Below are 12,352 nucleotides of genomic sequence, written 5' to 3'. Positions count from 1 at the left end.
AAGGAATATATGGTCCATATTTTATTCGTCTAAGCAAAATACTCATGGCTTTTCCAAGATTTTTCTGTCAGACAGTGTTTAAAAACATATTTGACTGACTGGCTGATTTTGCTCTTACTAAAATGAGGCTAGAATAAGTCTCTGAGATGCTTTAATTAGAAAAGCAGCTATTATCTACAAAGAGGAGACTGCAATACTCTGAGTATCACTAGGATGAAGTGTGTTCAGCCAACATGGAATGATTTTCTGTGCTAATATTACCACTTGGGAAGTGACATTGTTTATTTACTGCATTAATATGAATTAGCAGGCTAGAAGTTTCCGGAGTTACTACCTGGCTCTTGGGCTTTTCGAGGGAGCCTGTGCGTGGTCTGTGCTTTTGTTCCTGTGGATGGTCTATAAATGCTGCCTATCACCTCTCATACAACGTGCTCGTCAAAGGTTATGGGAAGAAGGTTACTTTGTAGGACTCTGTAAACTTTATCACTGCCGGTGACAGGGTTGCCTTTAAAGCTGATCAAAAGCTGTGCAATTTTATAAGTCTGTGGACCAAGATTATCAAAGGAGATTTATTATTAGGTACATGTAAACTACAATTAATTAAATTCTAAGCATGTGAATGGCACCTCACAATATTTTACACAAGCTGTTATTAATTAGACTTAAAATGTACACACAATGCAGTTAAGTTATGACTTGCATATATTTTGAACCATTAGGAAAACCTATTACAAATGATTTGACAAGTAACATTAGCTCCTTCTTTGCTGCAGGATATGACGTCCATCATGGCTGATACTGGCAAAATGGGATTAGCCCTTTCAAGTGCACTAATTCTGGACATAATTTTTGTAGCCTCTTCCTTTTTCAAACCAAGCCCGAGTATCCAGGCTCTAAAAACTTAACCCTTTTAAGTCTTGTGCTGAGCAGCCATAATTGCCAGCCACTTGCAAGTATTTTGGGCCACAAATGTGAATGCATTGCTCTTGGGCATGCTTGCTTAAGTCATCAGTATGGACTAGCTATACTCTTTTTTGCTTATTAATTTTGGTATGTAATTGAGAAGTCTATTCTCCACTCTACAGTGATCCATTTAATCACAATTAATTTTTGTTATTTAGAAATCTTTGTGGCATCTCTGATCTTTCTAATCTGTTACAAATGTTGTCTTTAAGGAGTCTGAAAATTCACTTATTAATTAGAATCTACTTCACAGGCGGCTGCCACCAGCCAAAGAATTTGTTGTAAATCATAGAGCTGAAATAAGCAGCTCAGGGAAATGGCATGGGTTACAGAAAATATTTTAAGCCTCATATCCCTGCTCAAGCAGCATATACAGGGTTGAGATATTTATAGAAAGAATGTGCTTTATGATAGGTGGATAGCATGCTAAGCTCTGTTCAATAGAGTCTGCTCAGACAGTTTCTTGTGGTCACACAATCACTTTCCTTATTTTTTTTGCCTGGGGAAAAAATATTCTGTGCATGCATGCCATGAGATACTTTCCCTATCCAAATCTCATTTGTACATTCCTTGACATTTTCCAGAGAGATTTTCTCCCTCTCTATATAATTTTAATGTAATGCCAGGTGTTTTACAGGCATTTATATATAGTATAATATAGTATACTCTGTTGTCCAGTCCTAATAATTTATAATGAAGGCAGGAAAAATATAGAGGCTGTGTCTCCTGAAAAAAAGGATGTTGTCGGCTCAGGATGAGCATTAGATCCCTTGCTACAAAACCACATGGCAGATGAAGACTGATTCTGGTTTACTTTAAGCTAAACTCAAGTGAGGTCAGCTTGGGCAGGAGCACTGAAGTGATTTCTACTCCGGCTACCCTGCACATGTTTTTTTTTAAGGAGGCCCCAGAGCGGAGAAGGAAGCACCATGAAGAGGAAGAGGAGATGGGTAGTCTGGAGGAAAGGAGAAGAGCAGAAAGAGCTGTGCAAATGGCTTTATGGAAACTTTTGAGGTGGTGGACCATGAACTTGATGAAGAGGGTGAAGGTAAAGCAGTGCAAGGATTTAGTGTGGTTTGTGGGGAACAGAAGCAAGGAATTCATTTTAGTTGTGACATTTTGAGGGAAGACAAGGTGAGCATCAAGAGGTCCAGAACAGAGAAGGCTGCAGAAGAAGAAATCAAGACCTTACTGTGGGAACAAATTATAATGGGTATCTTTGTGGGACACTGTTGAGGGAATGTCAGCAGGATTAAATGACAATATCAGTCTGGAGAGAGGAGGGGAGATGGTGATAATGTTGGAAATAACACTGAGGTTGTGAGCTGCCTGGATGCAGAAGATAATAGGTTTCTCAACTGCAATCAAACAAGATAGGCATGGGAGGAAAGATAAGAGGGTCAGTTTAAGCTTTAGCTGTATAACTAAATAAAACTACCCAGAATTACAGTCCTGGAGAGTAGAAACCTTTACAAAGGAGGGAAGGAGGTACTTTAAAAAGAGAAACAGACAGAGAGGCAGACTCTGGGGACTGAAGGAGCTGTCTGGAAGTTGACATTGCTGAGGAAGAGGATTTAGGAATATGGTGGACAAGAACTGCATGGAAACATGGGAGAGAAGAGGAGCACAAAATAGACTTTGACAGTATGAAGGACAGAAACAAGGGATGCAAGGAGAAGACAAGGTTGGAAGAATTTTGAGTGGCATGTCTGCAAAGCTATCTAACATCCCGATTCTTAAGTTTGTGTCGCCCCCGTTTACTCCCGCATATACACGCACTCTTTTTCTGCCCAGAAATGTTGTCTGGATGGAATTTGAGGATTTTGAATATTTACCCCAAAAGCTGAGCAGCTCAAAGGTGCAAATCAACACACTGTGCAACATGTGCCCACTTGGTCCAATGCGTATTGCACACAGACCACATGAGTACGTGCCTAGGATTTATCAGACTTAAACATCGCAGTGCCTGTGAACATACATGTATCCAGGAGACACCCCCTCACTGTCTTAGCATGTAGCACTTTCCCACAGGTCTGGGCAGAAGCAAATTTTGCAGACTGAAGGGATGGTGTGCTGGATATTGCACATACCATTCACTGATTGTACACACCTATGTACATCTGGTCTCAGTGACGGAACATCTGACTGATGAACCTCTGGATAGTTGGGTTTAATCATGTCCTTGAGTCAAGCTCCTGAAGTCTGTTTTGTAGGGACCGTCTGATATTCAGCCAGAGGTGAGCATGCTCCCCACAGAGAAACGCTATTGATAGGGAGATTTAATGACTTAGATGAAATTATTACTTTACTTATCCTTCCAGTAAGCCGTGTCCTGATTTAGTAACAAATTCCATTTGTAGATCATATTGTCTCCGGTGAGTCTGCTTTACAACAGCAGTGCAAACAAATTAAACAAAGTTTTGATATGCTTTTATCAAAGATTTGTCCCTAGTGTCCTTTGATTTACTTCTTGAGATCTCCTCTGGCACAAATTGCATAGAAGCAATATTCCCCCCCCCACCCCCAACTTGATCTGAGCTCAAGCACCTCTGAGAATATATGAGCATTGCTTTCAGAGCTGGCTTCAGGCATTTTGGAGAATGACTGTGCTCCCCTTAGTATATAACAGGCTGAAGATAGCTGTATGTCTTCATTTCAATGAAATTGCTTTTTTTGTGCATTTCCTTGGCATCCAGGTGGTGGTGCTCTGTGAGTCCTGTGCCTACCAAAGTGGAAAAACCTGCTGCCTTTTCTTGCTGGTTGATGAAGGGAGCTAAAGAGGTATATGCTGTCCTTGCCTTTATCTACCCTTCCCCCTCTGGTGAGGACCAAAGTTACCTGGCAGATCTCATTTACCAGGAGGGAAAGATTCTTGCATTTTGCAATATTCATGACTACATCACAGAGGTTAAAGATGTGAAAAACCTATTAATTGCCCTTTCCACCCGTCCAAGTCTGTTGAAGATGGTTCTCTGCAGCAGAAAGTATGGTTTCCAGTAAACGTTTTAATATGAAACAGAAATCTGGAACAGAAAGGGAACACCCTGTTCCACAGGCAGCAGGATAGAGTCTTTTTGTTTTAAGTCTTTCGGAGGATCATTTTCTGCTGAAAGTGCTATGATTAAGAGGATGAGTACTTGAGGGCTCATGGTGTTAACATGATTGCCAATAGGACTACAAAAGGGAAATGTATTTTAAGAAATAAGAAAATGTTCTTAATGACGAGCTTGTTGAACAGCTAGAAAATCGAAAATAATTGTTCATCTAAGAGACAGGTGAGGTGGTATGTGCAGCATCATCATCCAGTTCTAGCTCAGCTCATGTATAGTTACTTGCTAGGTTAAGATATTGTCGGGTTGATAAGATGCAGTTGTTCTGCTTAGGTTTCTGTCCCTCTTGCCTGTTCAAGCCAGTGTTATACAGCAAATGCAACATCTATGACAGTGGATAACTTAAGATCCTTAGGCCAGGTGTGGTGAGTGGTTCCCATGCGCCGTGCTTCCCATGTGGCTGACAGTCTCCACCTGACATAGGAGTCTCACGTGTTGGGACAGGAATTGGGAGTTGCAGAGACCAGCACTGCCAGATCATGTAGGATTCAGACACAAGCCCATCCCTGTCTATGAGCTACCTCCAGAGCTACCCCTCCCTTCTGATCTTCATGATCTGTCTGGTGGCCCTTGGTCATAGGAAAAGTTGGACATTTTGGGGGCTCATGGTGCAGGAAGTTGGCCAGCCCTAATGAGAGATTGTAACTGCTCTGCTGAAGGAAGGAAGGTTTGAGCTGAGCTGAGCTTTTCACTGTCATTGATCTGCAATTTTTACACATCAGAGAGCTGGGTAGTCTTTTGAGCAAGGGAGGCATTGGCATTCCAGTGGGCAGAGTTCGCTTTCCCAGATATCCCATGGGCTTTTGGGAGCAAGTTGGTCTGTGGCCCTCAGCCAGCAAACCACTTAGATGGGAACACACCTTGCAGTACATGGAGCATACTGCTGAATCTTCAGAGCTCCTCACACACTTCCAGGAAAGAACGTGCTTTGCTGGGCTGGGTCCAGCCTCTCTCTCATTTTCCCATTTGTGTAAAGCTCCTTCAGGTCTCTTAAAGCTGTATTAATATGCTGCATGGGCCATGGACACCATGCAGGACAACACTCCTTGCTCTAGGCACAGCCACACTTTCAAAAATGAATGAGTAGGGTGTATTTCTGCTTAGAAAAGTACTGTTCTTTTGGGTTGCGAGCAGTATGAGCAGCAGGGAGCTGTGTCTAAGCACTGTTCCATTGACAAACATATGCACTGTTGTTTAACCCACAAATGATAAGACTGTGAGCTCATACAAAACTGACAGTGGTGGAGAGGATCAGCACATAGCTGAAAATAGCAGATGGTAGCAGAAAAGGACACGACGTGTTACCCTTTTTTTTATGGATGGATCCCAGATCCCCGAACATGCCATGGCAGCCATAGCTTGCATGAGCAAGACAGGGTGGGTCAAGTGGAAATGTTGGGTTAGAAGAATTCTTAGAGATGACAGAGGCCAGCATCAGCATCTGGCAACAAAGGACTGCCAGGGGCATGAGATAAGAAATGTCCTGCTCAGGGCATGTCTGGCTCCACAGTGCAGAGAATATCTAAACACAGCAAATAAAGGAAACCAAGCCATCAGTAAGTGAGCTGGAAAGTCTGATCATTTTAGAGAGCATTGCCTGCAGAGCATGTCTGCTGTCAGGCAGAGGAGGAGGCAGGCAGCAGTATAGATGACAGATTCACGGCCACCCACAGTCACTGCGAGGAGCCAAGTCCCATCTGGGAAGCCCAAGAAGGTGCCATAGGAAATCCTGAGGCTTGAGTGTTATGGAAACACTGTGGAGAGAAGCCACCCAGGACAAATGTTGGGAATCAGTGTCTTAATCTGGCATGGTCAGAGCTATGTGTGGCCAAAGGTTGAATGGCATTGTAGGAGGCAATTTTGATCATTGACGACAGCCTCTGAATAGTTTTCCAGGGAGTTAACCTTTATATGAGGGACAAGACTACACCATAGGTAATTAGAGAAACTATTCCTGTCATGTGGTCTGAATGCTGTAGTTGGAGAATGTAACCACGTCAAAGGATTTGGTAAAAGATGGATGCTCTGAGGCTCAAAGAGGAAGCCAGCCTAGATAACAGGGTTTGCAGATGAAGCCATGTGAGCACAACTCAGCGGGACGGGGGGATAATTTGCTCATGATACTTATCTGAAATCACCAAAAGAAGGGAGATACACCAGTCACGATAAGCTATTTTAGCACAGGGCTTTATAGCCGAGCACTGTACTAGGGTAGTTTACTCTTTGTTCTTCAGAAGATCGAATATTAATTAATTAAGAAACGAATGGCCTCACTGAACAGCTCAGCAGAATGCCTTTTTACATGACTCTGGTTCTGCCAACACTACTTAAGTTGACTGACTATTTAGTTGGTCTTTTGTGACACTATCAGGCACAAGCAGTGTGTGGGGCGCTTATACCCTTCTGCGTATGTGTAAAAGTGAGAGGCTGTGACATTCAACAGTCTGCAGTGGTTCTTCAGGTTTTTTCTCTCATGAATTTGTGTCCTGGTGCCAGTCATTTAATGTGTGAGCCATTTAGACTGATGATTACATTTTGTGGCTGAGCTTGTTAAAATCATTTGAAATAGCAGAATCATACAAAAATACAGCAGGAAAGGACTTCAGGAGGTCATGCAGACCACTCCTTGTCCCAAAGCAGGATAATTATACCAATGTCACTTCTGACGTGTTTGGCTAACCCGTCCTTAAAGATCTCCAAAATGGAATTTTACAGTACCCGGGAACAGTCGGCAGCTCTCTCTAGTGCTGAAAAGGTTGTGGGATTTTTGTTTGCAGTATCTGATTTGAATATTTCTTGCTAGAATTTAAAACACAGTTTCATGTTCTATTAATCATATAAAGGTGCTGAAAAGCAAAAAAGACATTCTCATTTATTGGCCACTCCCTCACACTTGTAAAATAAGAGAACTAAGTTGGAGAGGTTCTTGTCATAAAAGGCAAATCAACTAAAAACCCGACCTTTCTACAACTGATGTGTGAAAATTGCAGATCACAGAACCCAGAGATGGCTGAATAAGAAGATCAGCAAGAAACACCCAGATTATACATATGAATAGGCTGAAACCTTGCATGGATCAGCACTTCTCTTCCAAATATGTGAAAGACGGCTCTTTGGAACAATCCTATGATTTGGGGTCAAAGAGTTGAGAGGAAGGAGGTGGCAACCAGGAGAGTTAGCGCAGTTCAAGGAATCTGATCTTTAGACTCAGAGTAGATTAGGGGAAGAAATTGGGAGCAAAAATGCTTAACTGGGTGCTTTGGGAGGATGAGCTATTTCTTGTCACAGTGGCATAGTGTAGCAATACTCAGATATAGCAAATTCAGGATCTTTAAGGGGGAAGAGTTAGGTCTGCAAGCAGATGTAGAAAATGCTGGCATACCCATTTACCGTGAAAACCATGTGCCTACAGTCATTTAACTTTGCTGGGTAGGATGCAGGGAGGTGGCTCTCCTCCCCGAGGAGGAGAGGAGGTGACGAGTTGCCAGGTGGCCTGGCTCAGCATGTGCATAGTGGGTCTGAAGGAGCCGAGCTCAGGAAGCAGTACTGTAGATTTTTGCTGGCATTAAGAGGAGGAGGAATTGTTTTGATGCCCTCTTCATAATAACCATCTAAGGAGCGCCTACCTGTGTGGCCCGCCGTGTGTCAGGGCTCTGCTCGTGGGAACTCACCAAGGAGCTCACAAAACAGTGCTATTGATTCCCTTTCTCCTCTGCAGCCCTTCCCCAGCATTAACCCTATTTGAAACTATAGCTTCCAGGCTCCTTTTGCAATGGTTTCACAAAATCATCTTACCTCTGTAGCGTCGTATTTTGCCTGCCCTATTTTTCCCTAGCTTTTAGGTCTCCGTTGGTGTTAATTAGGACTTCCTTTGCCTTGTTAGCCTGGTGTTTTCCTTTGTTACTGGGAAAAGAATAGGTGACCTTGCTCACCAGGTGGATTTTCTCCAGCTCTGACAGTTCTAATCATTAGTGTCTTAAGGAACAGAGCTAGGGATCTTATGCGGGAAAATTGAGAAGAGGTATAAAAACATCACATAGACAGCTGTCAGTGTCAGTTGTTACAGCTCCAATAATTCAAAAGGTAGGTAGGTTTCTGATAAGTCATTCTGTTCTCACACATCTGCTGTAATTCCACACATATTAGGCATACTGTGTACAAGGGTTTGAAATGATATTTTTGTGGCATGATAAGAAAATGCAGCCAACACCTGTATGTGTAGCCCAGCTGCAAGTTGCTGAACTGGATATACTGAGAGAAATAAACACCATTTTATTATCTCCATTACATTATCCATAGAAGTGCAACAGTGCCCAGTGCACTGACCTATCACCTCTGGTGATCTGGTTTCAAATGATAGCTCAGGGCACAGCAAAAACTATTTGAGCCACTTCACTCTACTCCCCGTCTGTGCACAGTCATGAAATTGCAGAATCATTGAAAAATTTAGGTAGGAAGAAACCTCTGGAGGTCATCTAGTCCAAACCCCTGCTTGAAGCAGGTCTGTTTAGGGAGGGTTGCTCAGGGCTTTTTCCAGTCGAGTTTTGAATATCTCCAAAGATGGAGATTACACTAAGTCACTGGGCAACCTGTACCATCATCGTGATGGTAAAAATCACCGCGCACTTAAATATGAGCAGCTACTGCAGGAGAATGGAAATAGCTGAGTTCTGCTGCTCAGTAGCAGGCAGCACCAGAATACTTGTGTGGATGAGTATCTTTCAGGCCACGATGGTTGGTCTCACCTTTGTAAGCATTTTATACACTCATACTAAAAGAAATACATAAATACAGGAAAATATCATATTTGTCCATGGTAATCTCTTTAACAGAGTACTGCGAGAACATGACATTGTTCATTCCTATGTGGCACCTGTCACATTAAGTAAGATGTTTTACAATAGCTGACAAAGCATTCGCATTGCAAAGGCAAAGATGTCGGTAGCAGAGATGTATGTAGCAGCCAGCTGCGCTAATAGGAGGCTTGGATTCGAGAAAAGGCAACGCGGGAGCAGCTGCTGCTCAGCGACAAGCGCAGAAGAGGTGTTGACATTGGCTCTGACTCAAGTGAGCTGCAAACTCCAACTCTCTCACAGCGGGTTTCTAAACAACCACATCCAACGGGGCCCTGATCCTTGGAGGCTTTTCTGAACATTACTTAAGAGTAACATATGGAGCTTGCGGAATTGCTACTAGCAGTGGCTGTTAAAAAAGGAGGTTTATTAAGAATATACAAAACCAAAGCTGGGGATATAGATATCAGATGAAATGCTTACATGTTGCTCAACATGCTGCCTAACGTCAGAAACACGAGACAACAGCAGAAAGCCATGCAACGTATTTTGGCAAAAGCGCGCAAACATTTCACAGCTTGTCCCCTGGATGCCATGCTCACACTTACATTAGTCTATGTCATACTACCTTAATTTGTTTTAAGCATTTCCATCATCTGTGAGGTAGGGAGGGAAAAACAGAATAGTTAACGTATAATCAAATGAGATCTTGCACATTGTAGTATCATCTGTAAACAATCTCTTCATCTACTATACAGTGGAGAGTGTGAATGGCCCAGGTTTGTTCCTCAGTTTTCCCAATAGGTAAATTTTGAAAGCCAAGAGAGTGGTTCAGTGGGGTACTAAGGAGGTAGATGAAGAAACTAAGATTAACAGAGGAGAAATAGTGACAGAACATAAATAAACACACAAAAAAGCAAAGTAGTCCTAAGAATTATTGTGCCTCGCTGCATTTTTCCTGACCGTGACAGAATCAAAACTGTTGGTATCATCTTTCCATTGGTGGGCAATTGGAAACAGTATGTTAACCTGGCTACTTCAAAAATATTTGAAGAAAGATGTAAAATAAAAAAAAAATCACAAATCAGAAGAATCAATTAGATCAAAGATAAAACCACATACAAACCTATGGAAGTCTTCCTCTAGATGAGAAATTATAGTAATAAAAAATATGCATCTTGTTGATTATTATTTTTCATTATATTTGCAAAACTGTAAGTACCATTTGAAAGACCCAACTTCCAAACCTTTATTTGTACAAACTGTCATAATGGATTAGATCTTAAGGACAACCATGGCTTGTACTTCTAATTATGCACGCGTGTAAGCCTGCTCCTGGGAGATCCTGCACCCCTGAAGCCCTTAGCCTGAAGCCCAGTAGGCTGAAGATCCTTCCTCACTCAAAGGACTGTATCCATTTTCAGTAACCTCCTCAGATAATTTATTGTGGATTTGCAGTGCTTCGCGTAAGTGTATAAAATTTTTGTGTCTGATGAGGAAAGATACTAAAAATTACCTAGAGCTGAAGGCTTTGTGTCAGGAAAAATATGTGTACTTGCACATCTATATACTATACTGTTGAACAGCTAACAATCTGTAACAAGGATGAAAGAAATAAAAGCTCTCCTGAAGGAATGACAAGCAGAGAAATCAATTGGCTTAAACTGCTTCCATTCAAGAGGAACCTGGAAGGAGATGCTATAATAGACAGAATTTGACAGACTATCTTAAAGCAGTAATTTCTTAACTAAGAATATAGATCAATGGTTCCACTATCACTTTAAAAACTCTTTGGAGAAGAATTTGAAAGTAGATTAGACGTATAAATCACACACAGCAAAAACAACATCAGAATAATATTTTCTAACTGGGACTAACGTAGAGAACGCTAAAATACACCAGCGAGATTAGCCACTGTAGCTGAAAGTATCTAAATGCATTGATTAAATGACAGTCATGTCTCTGATGAAAATAATCAATATATAAGCTTATTAACTTTTCTAAAGGTTCACTGTAAGCAGAAAGAAATATCGTTTTTTTTTTTTTTTTACAGACTTCACTGGATTTCTGCCCTTCTTGGAAGCTGTGACTTGGTCTCTCCTAAAACAGGGAATTGCCTCGTCTCCTGCCGTTATTTGGGCAGCGAGACATGGAGGAACCTGAGGTGCTGCAGGTTACACACATGCCAGCTGGGCACTGAGGCACAAAGCGAAGCAGCAATATCTCATTTATAATGCTGAAAAACCTAAGGTAAAATAATCAGTCAAACAAGTGATATTGACAGCATTTTGCCCCTCTCCCTATTTTATTTGGCTGCTTCTGCACCGTGAGACTCGGCGGGTAGCAGCGCGTGCCGGTGCGCTCGCCCTTGGCTCTGCCTCCCTCCAGGGCAGCCGGCGAGGTGGAGCCGGGGCCGAGACGCGTGGATTAGGTGGCACCGTCAGTAGCATTGCGCCAATCCGGCACCCTTGGGAGATGCCCCGGGAAAGCGGAGTTTCTCCCCAGGCTTTCCCCAGACACGCGGGCTCCCTCCCGGTGGGCGGCGGGACTGCTGTCGAGGGCGCTTTGGCGTTACCAGCTGGAGCTGAGGGACGTCCCCGCTCCTCCCGGCCGGGGGGGCACCCGCAGCCCCCTTGCTGCCGTGGGACTTGCGGTTGTCCCCAGATGCCACGGAGCAGCTCTGGGGAGCTCAGGTGCCCCTTGCCTGCCCCACCAGCCTTGGTTTATAGGCTTGCCACCCCCTTGGAGACGAAGGCTTTCCTATCACCCTGTTTGGGCAGCGGAAACTGTTTTGTTACCACTGTAAATTTAGGAAAAAACTAGCAAGGCCACTAAAGGGAGTCCCTGTTTATAGTGGGGTAACTGATGACAGCGCTTGGCTGTTTTTGTTTAGATGTACAAAGCAGTCTTGTTCTGGAGCTATTTTAAACAGTCTCCTATCCTTTGGGATCCTTGAATTTAGGGCTGCAAGAAGAAGTAATCAAGTTTGTTATAATCCCTTTCATCTCAATTATCATACACATGGGTAAATTACACATTTGGTTACATTGTTGTAAATTTGCATGTTGTTGTTTGTATCCAGTGGCAAAATATTCTTTTAGGTTTTTTTTAAGGGTTACAGTAAAACTCTACATGATATATATCACAGATAATAATTTACATCTAGAAATAATGAGGCCACCCTGCCTACAGCAACGAACAGGCTTTAATGCAACATTAAAACATGCTGTGATGTGTCTTCATAATTAGTCTCCATTGATTAAACATGCAGATTATTTACTAAAATCCCAGCACAACCAAAAGGAAGAATAACTAATGCAATGGCTGTATTCCAGGATCATATGCAATTCATCTCTCCTAAGCCAGCTGAGCCTCTCTAATCTCAAGGAATTTATAAAAGACTAGGGAGAAAGCTTTAGGTTAAGAATATTTAGTATTAAAAGTATCTGTTTATCTTAAGAGGTCTCCTATTCTTGAGGGAGAAGG

At 42.5% G+C, this 12,352-nt stretch overlaps 1 protein-coding gene across 3 annotated transcripts in view; it reads right to left on the bottom strand.

Moving 5' to 3' along the window:
* LHFPL3 (LHFPL tetraspan subfamily member 3) overlaps window positions 1-12,352 on the bottom strand; it is a 271,087-nt gene that overhangs the window by 30,234 nt on the left and 228,501 nt on the right. The window contains exon 3 of one of the 3 annotated variants that reach the window (XM_064505473.1): window positions 9,475-9,522. The exons of 1 other annotated variant lie outside the window; for it this stretch is intronic. In XM_064505473.1, the coding sequence (XP_064361543.1) occupies window positions 9,506-9,522 (17 nt within the window). In that variant the 3' untranslated portion in view covers window positions 9,475-9,505. The remainder of the gene's footprint in view (window positions 1-9,474; window positions 9,523-12,352) is intronic. One more of the 3 variants, XM_064505477.1, reaches the window with a different exon arrangement.

This window comes from Dromaius novaehollandiae, chromosome 1 (assembly GCF_036370855.1).
Source record: "Dromaius novaehollandiae isolate bDroNov1 chromosome 1, bDroNov1.hap1, whole genome shotgun sequence".
Taxonomy (NCBI): domain Eukaryota; kingdom Metazoa; phylum Chordata; class Aves; order Casuariiformes; family Dromaiidae; genus Dromaius; species Dromaius novaehollandiae.
This window is presented reverse-complemented; position numbering and strand designations above follow the sequence as displayed.